General features: G+C 45.7%; 1 protein-coding gene across 2 annotated transcripts in view; it reads left to right on the top strand.

The window, feature by feature from the left end:
• TBC1D17 (TBC1 domain family member 17) overlaps positions 1-16,987 on the top strand; it is a 149,896-nt gene extending 132,909 nt beyond the window's left edge. For both annotated transcript variants that reach the window (XM_082273566.1, XM_082273565.1), the window contains exons 15-17: positions 4,548-4,664; positions 9,290-9,376; positions 16,399-16,987. In XM_082273566.1, coding sequence (XP_082129692.1) covers positions 4,548-4,664; positions 9,290-9,376; positions 16,399-16,611 — 417 coding nt within the window. In that variant the 3' untranslated portion in view covers positions 16,612-16,987. The remainder of the gene's footprint in view (positions 1-4,547; positions 4,665-9,289; positions 9,377-16,398) is intronic.
• Positions 16,988-17,901: the final 914 nt, after the last annotated feature.

The following is a 17,901-nucleotide window of genomic DNA, read 5'->3' as shown; positions in this document are numbered from 1 at the left end:
TGATGTGATCTCTTCAATAAATGTTTGGAACATTGATTATGGATCCATGGTGTGCTGGTGACATATGTTCTTATTCGCATACTGATACCAGCTGGCTTGCTGACAGTTCCTACAGGAACCCTCGTTACCGACCTTGTCCGTGTGCAATGAGAATAGATTGTATCATTCCTAGTTGCAGGTATGTCAGACTTGTTTTTTTTTAGCCACCTACAGTCCTTCTCTTGTTTCTTTGCAATCCTAAGGGCTTGTTTAGAGCAGTGTTAGCCCATGCTGGATCGCTTTTCAGAAGGCGTTTGACAAGGCGGTGAGGAAGTGTTATGTCATTGCATGCAGGTCAGTTAAAGAAGCTGAATGCGATAACGGGGATAGTTTTTGTACAACACCACCCCTGTCCACTGCCTTTGCAGCTTAAAAAAATACACATATTTTTGCAGGTAAAAAAAAATGTAAGTTTATTATTATTTTTTACTTGGAGCCTGGAAAGCATGGCACCTGCGATAAGCAAATCACTGGTGCCATGCAGGACTCCTGCAGACTTGTCAGTGTATCTGTCTGCTCGTACAGAAAGAGACAATGAACTACCAGAGTGCTCAACAGGACATGGTAGTTCATTAAGAACTACAAGCCGACAGCTGCAGAGTAGTTTCCCATTCACAGAACTCTGTGAATGAATGACAGGGTCGGGCTGGCGGAGCATTTTGTTTTAAATAGTAGCAGCAAGCTGGGGGAGAAGACCCCCCCACTTGCTGTCATTAGAGGCAGAGGAGTGAATGGCGGCTGAAGGAATGGGAACCTGTTCCTTCTGAAAAACGAGTGGAACGTGTAATATGTTCCCAAAGGTGAACTTATCCTTTAAGTGGTGGGATGGGGGTAAAACATGGCTCAACCCTGGTTTTTTTTTACCATCGCCCAAACACAAACGTAAATGAGGCCTTAGTGATTTCAAAATCGATTTCAGGGCAACGACTTGGCAAATGAGGTTTAATGTGGAGAAGTGTAAGGTTTTGCACTTGGGGACTAGAAACATAAAAGCACAATACACTTTAGGAGGGGAACCCTTGGGGAAATCAAAAATGGAGAAAGATCTGGGAGTCTTGGTAGATGATAGACTAAGCAACAGCATGCAATGTCAAGCGGCAGCTGCCAAAGCTAGCAGAATATTAGCATGCATAAAGAAAGGGATGTATTCCAGAGATAAGACTATAATCCTTCCACTTTATAAAACTCTGGTCCGACCGCATCTGGAGTATTCCGTCCAGTTCTGGTCGCCAGCCCTAAGAAGGGATGTGTTGGAGCTGGAGAGAGTCCAGAGAAGGGCAACTAAACTAATTAGGGGATTGGAGGACCTTGATTATGAAGAGCGTCTGCAATCGCTTGATTTATTCTCCCTGGAGAAGAGACGCCTGAGGGGGGACATGATAGCAATTTTTAAATATCTCAATGGGGATCTCAGCTTAGAAAAAAAGCTGTTCAGTCGAAGGGATTGCATGAGGACTCGGGGGCACACAATGCGATTAGAGGAGAAGCGTTTTAACCTCAGGCAACGTGGGGGGTTCTTTACTGTTAGGGCTACAAGATTGTGGAATTCTCTACCACAAGAGGTGGTTTCTGCAAGTAGTATGGTGGCTTTCAAAAGACTATTGGACGTGCATCTCAAGGATCAGAACATTCAGGGGTATGTGAGATGATTACAGCCACACACACCTACACAGGTTGAACTGGATGGACTATTGTCTTTATTCAACCTCATCTACTATGTAACTATGTAAGAATTTCAATTAAATAAGACCCCAGACTGTTCTCCAGGCTACACTTCCCTACATATTATTTCAGCCAAAATGTTTTATGACCTGTCCTCGTGGGATAAAGTGTTGTAAATTGAAATAACCTAAAACAAATATGCAGGTAAGGACTTCTAACATCCTGATCTGCATACTTGTTCTGACAACTGCTCCCAAACAGAAAGCAAGGGTCCTTCTCTGCATCTTCTAGCAAAGGACAGGCTTTTCTACTCTTTAAAAAAACAAACTGCAAGCCTTTGCAAACAAGTTTAGTTGGGTTTCATGTGGTCTCTAGTTTAATCTGACATTTCCTGTAATTTTCTATTATATCCTGTTTTGTGACTCTGGTGTATATGCAGAAGTATTTTTATTAAGTGTACATTAACAAGTTATGTAGATATGATGATTGTTGCTTAAAGTGTATGTAAAGCCATATCTTTTAACCACTTTACCACCGGAGGATTTTCCTGCTAAAAGACCAGGGTTTTTTTTGCGATTTTTTACTGCGTGACTTTAACGGACAATTGCGCGGTCGTGCGACGCTGTACCTAAACGAATTTCACGTCCTTTTTTTTCCACAAACAGAGCTTTCTTTTGGTGGTATTTGATCACCTGTGCGATTTTTTTGATCACGCGCTATAAACAAAAAAAGAGCGTAATTTTTGCAAAAACAACAATATTTTTCACTTTTTTTTATATGAAATTCCCCCAAAAAAAAATGTAAAAATCAAAATTTTTTAACATTTTCGGCCAATTTGTTTTACGCTACCTATGTTTGGTAAAAAAAATCGCAAAAAGCGTATTTTGATTGGTTTGCGCAAAAGTTATCGCGTTTACTAACAAAGGGAAAGATTTTTGTCATTTTTGGTGTTTTTTTTTTTAACGAGTAATGGCGGCGATCTGCGATTTTTTTTTTTTGCGGTACTGCGACATTGCGGCGGACAGATCGGACCCTTGACTGACATTTTTGACACTTTTGGGGGTACCAGTGACATTACTGCAGTAATCAGTGCTATATATATGCACTGTTACTGCAAAAATGACACTGGCAGGGAAGGGGTTAACAGTATTGGACAGGGAGGGGTTAAGTGTGTCCTAGGGGCGTGATTCTAACTGTGCAGGGACAGGGCTACTAGTGTAAAAACAAAGATCAACAGTTCTACATAGTAGAACTGTCTGATCTTCACTTTTACACAGGGAGAACTGACAGGCGGCTTGTTTACATAAGCCGCTCTGTCTTTCTCCCGCTGTACCGGCGATCGTAGTGTGACCGGCGGCATCGGGTCCGCCAGTCACACTCCCGCACTCCTCCGTGAACGAGCCGAGGCGGGCGCGCGCCCGCCCGCTATTGGCTCTAGAAGGAGTGACAGGCGAGCGAAGTAGACCTACGTCACTCTGCCTGGCCGGGGCCGACTGCCGCAGTAAATATACTGTGCGCAGTCGGCAACCGGTTAAGAGAGAAGTGTGGGCTTTCAAAAAGAACAAACATTATTTGTTGTAGAGGGATCTGGGGGTCTAAAAGACCCCAAACCCATCCTCTGCACTTAAAAGCATTCAAAGCGCTAAGTTTGGCTGTTTTGAATGCTGTATTTTTTTTTTTTAATTTGGCGCCGAGTACCCAGAAGTGAAGTCATGACATCACTTCCGGGTTTTTACATGGAGACCCAACCAGAGCCGAATGCAGCTTTGATCGGGTCTTCTCTTCGGCGGCCGTGCAGGATGGTTGCCCGGGTCTCCCGGTGGGATGGGAGACCTGGGTGAGCCGTGGAAGGCGTCGGGAGGGGGGGACGTCCCCTCCCGCTCCTTGTAATGACAGCCAAGCGGCTTCTCAGCTGCATCGGTTGTCATTACAAGACAGCCGACTGTCGGCTATGGATGTCGGTACCGGGGTGATGGTTCTAGCTGCAGGCATCGCTCCGGTACAGCACTTTCCCGAATATCGGCAATATCGGTAACCTCAGGGGCCGATTCCGATATATCTGGGAAAGTGCATATTGGCCCTCGATATATCGGCTTTGCCGATAATCGTTTGATCACTATCCCAAAGGCTTCCCAATATATTCTTAAAGTGGAACGTTGGTCATACTTCTCATTTAAGTTTCAGATATAGTAGGGAAGGTTGAAACCCCAATCAGGTTATTTTTCCTCCTGTGTCCTGCTGGGGAAATTTCCCTTCACTTGCTGTCCTGGAGGTGGAACAATAAATGAGAGGAAATCTCCCCAAAGTGAATTGGATTCCCATGTGAGAGAATTGGCACAGGAACAACAGACACATTGGAGGATTTTCCCTAATCCATTGCTCAAAACTGGATTTTCTCAATTTCTTCTTGTGACAATGATCACGGGGATAAATTGAGAAGGTGAATCTGTTGGCGACGCTGACAGCAAAAAAGACTAGACAAACGGTCTAACCGTTTCCTAATTATTGGATAAAATTGTCCTTCACATATGTTTTAATCCTGCCAAAATCATTTGGGACAGCAAACCATCATCTAATGACAAGGGGCACCTGCAGACCTCGTGCAGAAGCAAGATGAAAGGTCATTCATTACCATAAAAGAACTCCGGGCCTATTGTTGATCACTAGACTATTAAATCCCATTTTCTATGAGCATTGCTCTAAACAGCTTCAGGCTGCCCACATATCAGATGTTCGGTGTGAAATTCTACAGACGTCTCCTATTATGCCAAATACCATTGTGATTCAGATCCATCAAAATAAACACGCACAGAAATACTCTGATTTGTTTATTTGTTTCAATCAAGGTGTTATGGACAGGTCTTCCATGCCCCAATTTCCACCTTCTCATTGGCTGCGGGATCCTCGACCTGGAGAGAGATGCGCTCATGCATTCAGACTACGGCTTCAACGAGATCCTAAAGGTACGGGTTTTTGCAGTGTAAACAGCACATCTTCTCTTTGTAATGGTCCTACAAACTACTTTTCATCCCATTATGGTATAGGGCAGGGATCCTCAAACTACGGCCCTCCAGCTGTTGCAGAACTACACATCCCATGAGGCATTGTAAAACTCTGACATTCACAGACATGACTAGGCATGATGGGAATTGTAGTTCCTGAACAACTGGAGGGCCATAGTTTGAAGACCCCTAGTATAGGGAAAGGGTCTCCAAACGACGGCCTACAGGCAACAACCGGCCCACTTCTGCATTTTGTCCGTCCACAGCTAGGGTCAGTGGTGTATTCTCAGACTTGGTGCATAGACTGAGACTACAGATGAGTTGGTCTCCACTTCTGACGGGTACCCTGATGTAAGGGGGACCCTAAAAAATGGGGGAACTCTGATAGGAACCCTAATGTAAGGGGGCTCTAAAATGATGGGGGTTTCTGATGTTATGGTATCTGGTTATGGTTATCTGATGTGAAAGAGGGTACTTCTGATGTGATGGAGGGCTTCTGATATGAAGCTTTTTTGGAGTATGTTTATTATCTTATTTAAATTTTATAAATCCTTAAAAAAAAAAATGTGTACCCCAAAAAAAAAAAAAAAAGTATACCGTGTGACCCTCTACTGGAAAGTTTAGAGAACCCTGATATACAGGACCAGAAAATCCTCTTTACTTGCTTGACCATCAGTTATTTACAATCAGTTTCACTTGTTACCACCTTCACCATGTTGTGTAATCTCTTGGAATTGGCTGTACGCATATATATGTGGCCGCTCAGTGGGTGGGCATTTGATACCCCAACACTTTATATTTCTTATTTGTGTCTGCTGTAAAAGGAAAAAATAAGTGCAGTGCTAAAAAGATAAATGTGTGTGACCATGATAGTAACACAAGATAAACATGATAATAGGACCAATTAAATGAATCAAATAAAGTTGTGTCTGCTGTACCATGTACTTGTATGAGAAAGTATCTTGTTCTCTTTGTATTACTTCCTTTGTGTGAAATCCCTGGTGTTCCTGCTTTCCTATTAAAAACTGACCACACTAAGCAGGAGAACACACTGTGGTCAGTTCTCTAGCTATGCTGGGAACTCGGTGTACTCTCCTCCAATGATCAGACATGTCCTGACACGCCCTCGCTGCACAGAAATTCACTGGCAAGCTCAGTGTACTGCTGCTTCAGCCAATCACAGCGGTCACATAACCCGAATGCCCACCTCCGACTCCCCGCTTTGAGAACCCTTAAAGGGGCGGGGAGATGGTCGAGGCGAAGGGGTTAAAGTAGAACGCTGGTCTAAACATATTTTATTTATTTTTTATTGACAGAACTATTCTGATCTCCCTGTCCCCATCGCTCTTCATCTTAAGCTGGCCATACAGCCAGCCTGGTGGGCGCAACAAACAAAAAAATCTAACAGATTACTCCATCCACTCTATAAAGCACAGCTGGATGAATCTTCCTCTGCGGCTATTGTATTCTGACAGTTGGCACCAGCAGCTGGCAGAATACCCAAACAGCGGCTGCATTTGATTGGATGCAATCGCTGTTAAGCGGACAAAAACAAAACTGAAGGGGGTCAAGCAGGAGGATGGCATGTGTAATTTCTGAAAGGTTATACTGACTCCAGGTAATCACTGATCACTGGGAAGTGGGCCTGCAGCACACAGCAAGTGATTGACAGCCTCAGCTGAGCATGTTTCCCTATGGGACTGTGTAAAGAGGGGTGTGGCCTTTCCCTCCACTCAGATTACACCCTCCTTCCTGCTCTATGCTGTGCAGTGTGTGATGTCAGATCCCCGCTCCCTGCCTCTGGAAGTTCAGAAATGCTGCTGTGTAAAATGCATGCTTTTGGAGGCTATAAAGGAGAGAGTGCTGCAGATAAACTGGTACAACTTATCTAGGGAAATTTGTTTCATCTCTGTGTGTCATTTGAAGGCAGTCACTTCACTGGGTATGCAGCCACTTTAAGCTGACTACCCCCTAAGCTGACTGTGCTAAGGAATTTACTACCAGGTTCAAAGGCATTTTGCAGGTGAATAAAAATAATCTATAACAAAGAAAAACATTGCAAGTACGCATTTTAAATACCCGATTTTTCTGTGCTTCTACTTGGAATTTTTGGTGTCCCCTCTACTGCCTGTGTTCCCTACAACTTGAACATTGTCCTACACTCTGACAATCAGCTCCCCTCCATGTGTGTCCCCTCTGCTGCCTCTGTCCCCAATCACCGCCACAGTACACCCAGCTCTGACAATCTGCTCCCCTCTGTGTGTCCCCTCTGCTGCCTGTGTCCCAAATCACCAGCGCACTACACCCAACTCTGACAATCCACTCCATGTGTGTCCCCTCTGCTGGCTGTGTCCTCAGTCACCGCCGCACTACACTCAGCTCTGACAAACAGCTCCCCTTCATGTGTGTCCCCTCTGCTGCCTCTGTCCCCAATCACTGCCACACTACACCCAACTCTGACAATCTGCTCCCCTCCATGTGTGTCCCCTCTGCTGGCTGTGTCCTCAGTCACCGCCACACTACACTGAGCTGGGACAATTAGCTCCCCTCTGTTGCCTGTGTCTCCAATAAACGGCACACTACACTCCACTCTGACCATCTGCTCCCCTCCATGTGTGTCCCCTCTGCTGCCTGTGTCCCCAATCACCGGAACGCTACACTCAGCTCTGACAATCTGCTCCCCTTCGTGTGTGTCTCCTTTGCTGCCTGTGTCCCCAATCACCAGCACACTACACCCAGCTCTGACAGACCACTCCCCTCTTTTTGTGTCCCTTCTGCTGCCTGTGTGCCCATCAGCAGAATACTACACTCATCTCTGGCAATTAGCTCCACTCCATGTGTGTCCCCTCTGCTGCATGTGTCCCCAATCACCAGCACACTACACTCAGCTCAGACAATCTGCTCCCCTCCATGTGTGTCCCCTCTGCTGCCTGTGTCCCCAATCACCAGCACACTACACCCAGCACTGGCAATTAGCTCTCCTCCATGTGTGACCCCTCTGCTGCCTGTGTCCCCAATCACCGACACACTACACTCAGCTAGGACAATTAGCTCCCCTTCATGTGTGTCCCCTGAGCTGCCTGTGTCCCCAATCACTGGCACACTACACCGAGCTCTGACAATCCACTCCCCTCCATGTGTGTCCCCTCTGCTGCTGGGTCCCAAATCACTGGCACACTACACTCTGCTCTGACAATCAGCTCCCCTCCCTTTGTATCCCCTCTGCTGCCTGTGTCCCCAATCACCGGCACACTACACCCAGTTCTGATAATTTCCTCCCCTCCATGTGTGCCACCTCTACTGCCTGTGTTCCCAATCACAAGTACCTTACACCCAGCTCTGACAGTCGGCTCCCCTCCATGTGTGTCCCCTCTGCTGCCTCTGTCCCCAATAACCAGCATACTACACCCATCTCTGATAATCTGCTCCCCTGCATGTTTGTCCTCTCTGGTTCCTCTGTCCCCAGTCACTGGCACACTACTCTCAGTTCTAATAATCTGCTCCCCTCCATGTGTGTCCCCTCTGCTGGCCTTGTCCCCAATCACCAGCACGCTACACCCATCTCTGATAATCTGCTCCCCTGCATGTTTATCCTCTCTGGTTCCTCTGTCCCCAGTTACCAGCACACTACTCTCAGTTCTGACAATCAGCTTCCCTCTATATGTGTCCCCTCTGCTGCCTCTGTCCCCAATCACCAGCAGACTACACTCAGCTCGTACAATCCACTTCCCTCCATGTGTCTCCTCTCTGTTGCCCTTGTCCCCAATCACCGACACACTTCACCCAGCTCTGACAATCCGCTCTCCTCTATATGTGTCCCCTCTGCTGCCTGTGCCCCCCAATCACCGGGACACTACACACAGCTCTGATAATCGGCTCCCCTCTGTGTGTCCCCTCTGCTGCCTCTGTCCCCAATCACCAGGACACTCTGACAATTTCATTCACTCTGTGAACTTACTGTTCTGGGACAGGAACACTTTTACTAGTTTAAAATACTGTAAATACCCAAATCCAAGAGCATGGAGATACCTTGTAATGGCCTCCCCGCTGTATGCATATAGGGGCTATTTATCGCAGAAGAGAAGTTAAATATCTCTTTTGTAATAAAATACATCTATGTACCTGCTTGGAGTTTTCTGTAGCATGTAAACTGAGCGGCGCATGCACAGATCAGTTTACATCGCATACTCGATATACTGAAATGACTGACTCTGGCCAATGAAGTCGGCCGATAACGAAGCCTGAAGAACAGCACTCTGAAACAGTCGGGGAGAAAATGCAGACACAGAGGAAGCACCCCTCGGGACTTTGTACAGTTAGAGAAGATGTAAGTATAGTGGGTTTAGTTCTGCAGTAAAAAAAAAAGAAAAACTGTAATATCAGTTTTGGATGGGATGACCCTTTAAATGTCAAAGAGATACGATAAGACTCAATTTAGAAAAAAAATGAGTTTTGCATCGAAACAACAAAAAATTAATTATGCGCTACTTTTTCTGCTTATCCTGTGATTCTAGTGTTTTTTGTATTACTTCCCATACAGTATGTTTCTGCAGACCTTATTTATCTGTTGCTTTGCCTCTGTTCAGCACATTAACGAGCTGACCATGAAGATGAGCGTGGAGGACATTCTGTGTCGTGCTGAAGCTCTGAATCAGCAGCTGGCACACTGTCAGGTGAGTGCCGGGGTTGTGGCTGTTAACACTGCAGCACCGCCAATGCTTTGTGACCTAACCATTGCCTCCTATTTGACAGCCAGTATGTGGTTTCATCAGTATAGGTAGCAGTGTTTATTTTTTTTCTGTTTAAAGTGAATCTGTCAATCAAAAAAGCACAAAACCTAATGAAATTTAAAAAAAATAAAAATAAATATATATATATATATATATATATATATATATATATATATATAAATATAATATATATCTATAGCTTTCAAAACCAAGCAACTGACATATTCATATTGTGACTTCCCCATCATGGCAGTGATGTAGGGTGGGGATTGAGCCAGCCTCTGATTTAGCACCAGTTCTCACTTGAACGCAATGGAGGAAACCCGCAATCTGTGTTCAAAATGCACTGGCCTTGCGATCGGCAGCGGGTATCAGCGCAATGTTAATGACACCCCAAACGCTGGTCGCAAGCATAGTGCATTTGCCTGCACCGGATTGCATGGTACAAAACTACCATGCGATCTGCGTGCGGTGCCTTTCCAAAAATTGTGCATGCACCGCTTTGGGGCAATTTGAGCCCTTTCAAAATTTGTTAAACCATCCCGTTGAGCCTCATTATTGGCACCCCTCAACCGTTCCCTCTTTTGCTGCAAAACCAGTTTCCAGAGGTGTACATATGCTTAGCTTTGTGACCCTGGCAGTAATTCCACACCCTTTTGCATTTGGCAAGCGCTGCCACTTGCCAAACCCAACCCATTCAAGTGAATATAAAAAAAGCTTGTAGCACCGCTCAAAGCCTAGGCTCAAAAGTCCCCCCCTGCCGGTGCTCAGAAAATGGAAGCAAGTGTTTAGTTCAACAAACCAGGAGTGTCAGCTTGTCATGCAATGAATGCCGCTCAGACTGAACTGGTGCTCGTAAAGTGTATGGCCTCAGCCATCGCTGCTCCTGCCATGCACTGACGCATTTCACCCCATCAATCGAGGCTTTATTGAAACGCACCAGCCGCGTGACCGGAGCAGCACCGGCTGAGGCCATACACTTCACAAGCACTGGGTCAGTCAGAGCAGGGTCTTTTGCTTACCATTCAAGTGAATGAGGCTGCGCTGCAACTGCACGCAATACATGCGGTTGTGGCACGATGGTTCAGCATTTAGGGTACTAAAACGGGTGGTGAGGCAATGTTGAATGCCAGTCAAATGCTCTCTGAAGAGCGATCCCATCGCTAGTGTAAACTAGCCCTAACTGTGCGCATCATAATGCCAGGTTGGCTTCAGAATACAAATTCCCTTTAGTGCCTGCTAATAGCAGCTGGCATTAAAATTGGCAAGCTTTCATGCATAGCTGTCCTTTACTTATATAGAAATATAGCAATACAAGTTGCGCTAAAAAATGATGAAAGGTGATATGCGAACTGCAAAAAGTAACACAAATGACCAATGTGCACAAACCTAAATTAGATATGCATATAAATATATATAATTGAATGTCCGTGTCAATAATAGTGAATAAACGTAATCAAAAGTCCCAAAACGTGAAGAATCATTATATTGAGTGAAGTATGACAATACTTTAAATTAATAAACACGTGCTGTGTTATACTCCACCACTTGTGCATCGATCCACCACCGCATGCAAATCTGCTTATCAGATAGCACAGGTAATGGAACCAAGCAGCCAATAAGGTGGTATGCCGATGTTCAACGGGCTCAGCAGGACTACCGACAAGATGGAGATATAGGGAATATCCCAGAGGAGTACCCACTACCAGAGGAGGGAAGGCAGTATGTATCACCAATAGGCCAGCACTCGTCCCACGCTCACGGATCCAGAGGGCTCCAGACATCTGCCATATAAAGAAACAATAGGGGCTCCATTTTGTAAACCAGTTAAAACATTTATTGGAAATTAAAAGAAATCCACTTACAAATTGCAGATCAGTAAGTGCCAAAAGAAATAAGCCGGCCGGCTTAACGCTCTGCCCATCCTTCCTGGTAACGCTGGTGACGTCAGCATGCTGTGACCCGACGCGTTTTGTCACAAACGACGTCTTCCTGGGGTGCCAATTTTTACTTGTCCTTTGCATACATCCTTAAGTAGGGTACACACTATAAGAAAATGGGAAAAAAGAATTCCACACAAGGAACGATAGGTCGATTTTCGTATAGTGTGTTCCTAACTTTCAACATCCAATTCGGACTTTCCAATCCAAAATTTCCAAAGGGACAAATTTCCCAAATGTTTCTTGTACGTGAACAGAACTAATGATTTTTGTTTAATGTGTACTGTTTTCGTACATTTTCCTATGGAAAAAATATGATACGAAAGACTGCGCATGATCAATAAACAACAAAAAAAGCCTTTGTCATACGAGAATTTTCGTACATGATTTCCATCCTCGGTTTTGACTTGCTGTGAAGCATCAAAGAAAACCGGATGATCATTTGCTCAATTTTCTTAGTGTGATACCAGGAGAGAGAATGTGAACAGCAGACGTACATCTGCCTCATTACGGGGTATATTGGTGTATGGAATTGGGCACACCAAGAAGCCTTATGGGCCCCAACGTGGCACAATATTTTTTTTATTACAGCTGTCCATGTGACCATTGAAGAGTGGATGTAGGAGGATACAGGGGGTAATTTCCCTTTTAAATATCACCCTGCTCTTATCACAATACTTTAAATATGTTAATAGTGCAATAGCCGAGCAGGTAATTCTCATTTGCCCTTGCCAGAGTATTTTTCCCTTCTTGAATCCACCAAAAATAGAGGAATGAAATATCCTTGAAGAGATTGCAATGCGAACAAGATAGCAAGGACGTTGTAGTGGAAAATGCAGTGTAGTGAGATTTATCCTAAACATAGATCCTGCTCTATGTATCTAGGTTTCTGTTAGACAAAGGGCAGGATTTCACCTCTGTTGCGATCCTCTGCAGTAATTTGAGATTTGTGTTGTTTTCCATATATAATTATTTAGACTAGCTTACCCGTATTCTGCAAAGAACTTGATTATAAAGAAATAAGATAAGGCTTAAAGGTACATCCCAGGCAAACTTAAATCTGAATTCCAGTTGTGGATTTTATAGCACAGTTACAACCTGACCCATGTAAATAAGCATATTCCATACCTGTGGGATTTCTTTGGAAGCTGGAAATCACTGTAGTAATCGCCACTATCTTCATGGTCCCGTGCAAAGCGGCTGCCCTGCTGCATAGTGGCCACAGGGGGTCGCCCTATTGGCACTGGTGACATTTACATTCACGGAGAAAAATGCAAGGCAACATAATCGGTACCATAAGGTGCAATATCTTGCCTAGGCAATTCTCTTTTGCCTAGAAATTCTATTTTAACTACCACCAGGACCCTACAGAAGCATATAAGGAACATAGTATTGCCTCCATAAATAAGAAGGCTGTACCAAAAGCAATGCCATAGTTCACAGAACATGAAAACGCAATTATTTTAGTAAATATAAACTTCTAAATACCTTTTCTCATCAGCAGTATATAGCAGTCATGTGACTTCTATCAGTGTTTGGTTAAAAGCTAATCCAAAAAAGTGCAGCGCCACTTAAGGCTCTTTCACACGGGTGATCCGATCAGATCCGCCTGTCAGTTTTTTAGGCGGATCTGATCGGATCCTCCATGCAGCTCTATGGGGCAGCGGATGTCAGCGGAGACACCTCCGCTGACGCCCGCTGCCATCCGTATCCGATCCTGCCTGTGAAATCTGGACGGATGGAAACCCTATATTTCCATCCGTTCAGGGATCGGATCGGATTGGATGAGAGCGGACAGGCGGTCCGCTCTCATCCGATCCCCCATAGAGAGCAGCGGGGGCTGAGTCACCTCCCTCAACGCTCTGCAAGCGGAGACGGAGCTGTCATCCGCCGGCTCAGCGGGAATCGCGTATCGATCCCTGCTGAGCAGCACGGATCTGCCTACTGAGGCGGACCGCGTGAAAGAGCCCTTAAATAAATAAATGCAAAATTCATGAATATTACAAAAAAGTGTCTGGTTAAAGCTTGTAGAAGGAGTTTTTATTCTCCACTGACTGTCCTCTGAGGCTGCATGACTTCTGACCCTCTGTCTGGACAGTGCTGATTGGCCCTGTGCTGTTTACATGCACCCTCCCAAAAAAAAAAAAACAGCTCTGTAGAAATACATACTGAGCATGTGCAGAGTGCCTCCTAAGGCTCTGTGCTATCAGCAGATGGATTGGGGACTGTGGAAGAAGGGGAGTATCAGAGAAGACCAGATAAGACAGTCTTTTTACACAATGCAGGGGATTAACCCCTTAGGTTCCTCAGTGAATATAACAAGCATGCTTTACTGCAGATACAGACTTATTTTACTGCTGTGGGTTTAATAAAATTTTAACTTGCACTGGTGAACCTGAAAAAAAGCTTTGGATCTCTGGATACTGCTGTAGGCGCAAGCTAGATACATAATATAAGAGCATTAGGGTCCTTTTACACGGCGCACCGCCCGACGAGGTCCGTTCTCTGCTCAGCAAGGGATCGATCAGCTGAGCAGGCGGATGGCTGCTCCGTCTCTGCTCCGTGTGCGGAGATGGAGTTGTCAGATCCCCGTTGTCCTCTATGGGGTGATCGGATGAAAACGGTCCGCCTGTCCATTCTCATCCGATCCCATCTGCCAGATGGATGCAAAATAGGGTTTCCATCCGTCTGCATTTCACGGACAGGATTGGAATCAGATAGCAGCGGGTGTCAGTGGAGATGTCTCCGCTGACATCCGCTGCCCCATAGGGATGCATGGAGCATCCGGTCCGCCTGAAAAACTGACAGGCAGATCAGATCGCCTGTGTGAAAGGGGCCTAAGATATATCTCAGACCGCACACCGTGCAAAGCTGTGTGTCGTAAGGATGATAGCCGCCTCGTCAGACTCTGTCCAAGCCACAGCCCCAACGCGTTTGGCCCCGTCCCAGGGATTAAACATGGGGGTGACCATGATTAAGCCCCAGGGGCGGGGCAAAACATGTTGGGGGGCGTGGCTTGTACGGAGTCTGCTGAGGCAGCTATCATCCTTATGACCCACGGTTTTTGCATAGTAAGCGGTCTGAGATATCTCCGATAACTTACACAGGTCATTCAAATTATACAAGTTGGTAGAGTAACTCTTCTATATTAACTCCTCTTTTTCATTTTAGGTAAATTATGGACTCCAAACACAAGCAAAGTGCCGTCATTGAGTTCTGGAGGATGGTGGGATGCAGGCTGTCCAACATCCACAGGAGGCTACAGAATGTTTATGGAGATGACATCACTGGCCAGAGTTACCAATGACAAGACATTGCTTTTGTCAATGATGTCATCTTCATAAACATTCTGTAGTCTGCTGTGATGTGGGACAGCCTGCACCTTTAATTCATCAAGAACTCAATGGCGGCATGTTGCTTCTGCTTGGAATCCATTATTTACCTGCAGTGAAAAAGAGGAAGAGTTACTCTACCAACATGTGAAATTTGAACAAACTATGTTAATGAATAGAAGAGTTATGCCTACTTTTGCATTACTTTGAGTACAACCCTTTTGTACAAGTGGCAACTTTCAGAAAGTCAACATAGAATCTTCTTGGAGGCTCTAATGCAGGGTGTCAAACTCACATCATCGCGGGCCGCATCAGCATTATGGTTTCCCTCAAAGGGCCGGTTATATCTTTAAGATTAGATGTCCAGAGCACTCCACGCCCCCTTACACCCTTACATGAGATGTCAAGAGTCACCCACCCTTCCTTACATCACAATGCACCCCCTTACCTTGTGCTGCTGCCAAGAAAAAGATGCGGGTGGATCTAGGCAGAAGTGCAGGGTCTGGAGGAGAACCAGAGGAGGGCTGGAGTCGGCTTCCAGAGTCTGCTGAATGCTGAGACCAGGGGAGGCAGAGGCAAGGTGGTGTTGTGGCTGCACAGAGAGGTGCAGGATCTGTAGGCGGAGTTCTGCCCTCCTCTCTGATGCGAACTACTGAGAAGGAGGGGTGGCAAATACAAGCCTTTCTGCAGCTGCACAGAGTAGTGCAGGATCTGGCAAAGGAGTTCTGTCCTCTCTGCTACCGACTACAGAGAAAAGGTGGGGGCAGAGACAAGGGGGTGCCGCAGCTCAGTGGTGTATTTTGGTTTTGTGCTGCCCTAGGCAAGACTAAAATTGGGCGCCCCCCCCTCCTATGTAAATTTGCTCCACTCCTCTTTTAACGGATGTGACTCCCTCCAAATTTGAAAGACTACGAGAGTCCCAGCATGAACCCCTGAGATCTCACGAGAGGGGGCTGAGAGGGGATGAGAGAGAGAGGGGGGATCAAAGCGAGAGAGAGAGATAGGTGGGGTGAGAGAGAGAGAGGGGGGGATGTGAGAGGGGGGGAGGGAGGGAGAGAGAGAGGGGGGGATCAAAGCGAGAGGGGGGAGAGAGGGGGGAGAGAGGGAGGAGAGAGAGGGGGGATCAAAGCGAGAGAGAAAGAATGTGAGAGAGGGGGATGAGAGAGAGGGGGAAATGAGAGAGAGAGAGCAAGAGAGAGGGGGAATGAGAGAGAGCCAGAGAAAGGGGGGATGGGAGAGAGAGAGAGAGAGGGGGTAAGAGAGAGGCGGCTCTAGTAACCAGTGACCAATAGAGTCTCAGGTGGAGGGGAGGGGCGGCTTTTTTGCTGCCCCCCTGTAAAGTGCCGCCCTAGGCCTGGGCCTTATTGGCCTAGGCTAAAAAACAGCACTGCCGCAGCTACAGGAGAGGTGCGAGGGCCACATTAAATGGTCTGGGGAGCTGCATTCGGCGTGCGGGCCTTGTGTTTGACACCTGTGCTCTAGTGCTTTGAAGAGGATTCCTGTAACACTGATGGTGCCTATTACTTTCATTTCCATTTTTGACTGCAGTTACCTTTATTACACACGGCAGGTTGCAGATGTTATTTCTATAGTCAGAGTATTCGTTTCAGCACAATTGCGATTTTAAACCTAAGCATCTCCACATGAACTTGAGGTTGACTGTTCATGCTGCAATTTTGTTCTTATTCTGCAGGAGTTGCCTCTTAATGTTAAAGAGCTGCTTGGCCTGATCGAGGTGAAGAGCCCAGCACCCAGCACAGACACTGCCAGTTCTCCCCAGCCACTTTCTCCAAGCCAAGTCCAGGAATTAGACCTCACGGAAAGTGTATCCCCAAGCCAGCCTGACAGTAGCATTGAGATCCTGCCAACAGAGGACACCACGACGTCACAGAGCCTGTCTCCCTGACCTGGACCGTGTTTGAAGGCCCACATTTGTAAGCAGGCTCCTGTCTAGAACTTCAGCCTTAATATGGTTCCGCACAGTCATGTGATCACACGCACACATCCATCGATGGTTACTAAAAACCTTTTATTGAAAATTGAAGGATTCTGTTGTCGGCAATAGAAGAGTTTTCAAAGTCTATATACTGACAAGTGTATAAACACACAGTCCCCCCTCCACCCATGTCTTGGGAGCATGCAAGTACATAAAGACCCGTGAAAAATCATTGTACAAAAAAATACCATTGTATAAAATATTTGAATATTCCAGGATTGTAATTTTTACCGTTGTTAACTACGTGCTTGCATTCTTATGATTTGTTTGATATGCCTAGCTTTCAACAGGGCTGCAGAATTTTAATGGCTCGCTTTGTCCGTTAGAAAGTAGGAAACCAGTCATTAAATTGGGACTGGGGTTTTTAATGCTCCATTTATAACTACAAAATTAGCATCCGGTGAGATACGGTGTGTCAGATTGCACAAACAGATTTTATCTGGTGCCAACGAGATTTTTATTCAAGCAGTATGTAGCTTTGTTGCATCACCTAAATTTCCTCTATTTAATCTGAAAAATGAGAATACAAAAGCCTTGGCTCCCTTGTTTAGCTAGATCATGGTCCAAATCATAAATGGGCATTTGGCATGGTCCACCTTTAATGTTCCTCGTTTTGTTTTGGTGCTGAGGATTTCAGTCCACAGAAAACTTTTAACACTCCAGCGCTCAAACATTCGTACATCCGATGGTGTCTCAGCCCGTAATGCTCTGTCCAATGCAGGGAGTCTAAAAAAACTGTGAAAAAACACACAGGAGGTTGCCTAGTGCATTACGACCAACGTTTATTACATTCAAAGGCCAAAAACATACTCACAAACATGAGAAGGAATAAGCGCATCAACACAACTCCAGCTATAGCCAATGTCCTTTAACCATGTATGCCACGGTTGGAAGCCTAACGCGTTTTGAGAGATGTGCCCCCATCTTCAGAGCGTTGAAGGGGCACGTCCATAGAAACACATTAGCCTTCTAAACAGCATGCATGGTTAGAGGACATCGCCTATGGCTGGAGTTGTGTTGATGTGCTTATTCCTTCTCATGTTTGTGAGTATGTTTTTGGCTTTTGAATTAAATAAACGTTGGCGGTAATGCACTAGCCCAGGAATCCTCAAACTGCGGCCCTCCAGCTGTTGTGGTACTACACATCCCATGAGGCATTGTAAAACTCTGAGATTAACAGACATGACGGCATGATGGGAA

Source organism: Pelophylax lessonae (genome assembly GCF_965119305.1).
Source record: "Pelophylax lessonae genome assembly, chromosome: 12".
Taxonomy (NCBI): Eukaryota; Metazoa; Chordata; class Amphibia; order Anura; family Ranidae; genus Pelophylax; species Pelophylax lessonae.
The sequence above is the reverse complement of the archived record's forward strand: the minus strand, read 5'-3'. Positions and strand labels throughout refer to the sequence as shown.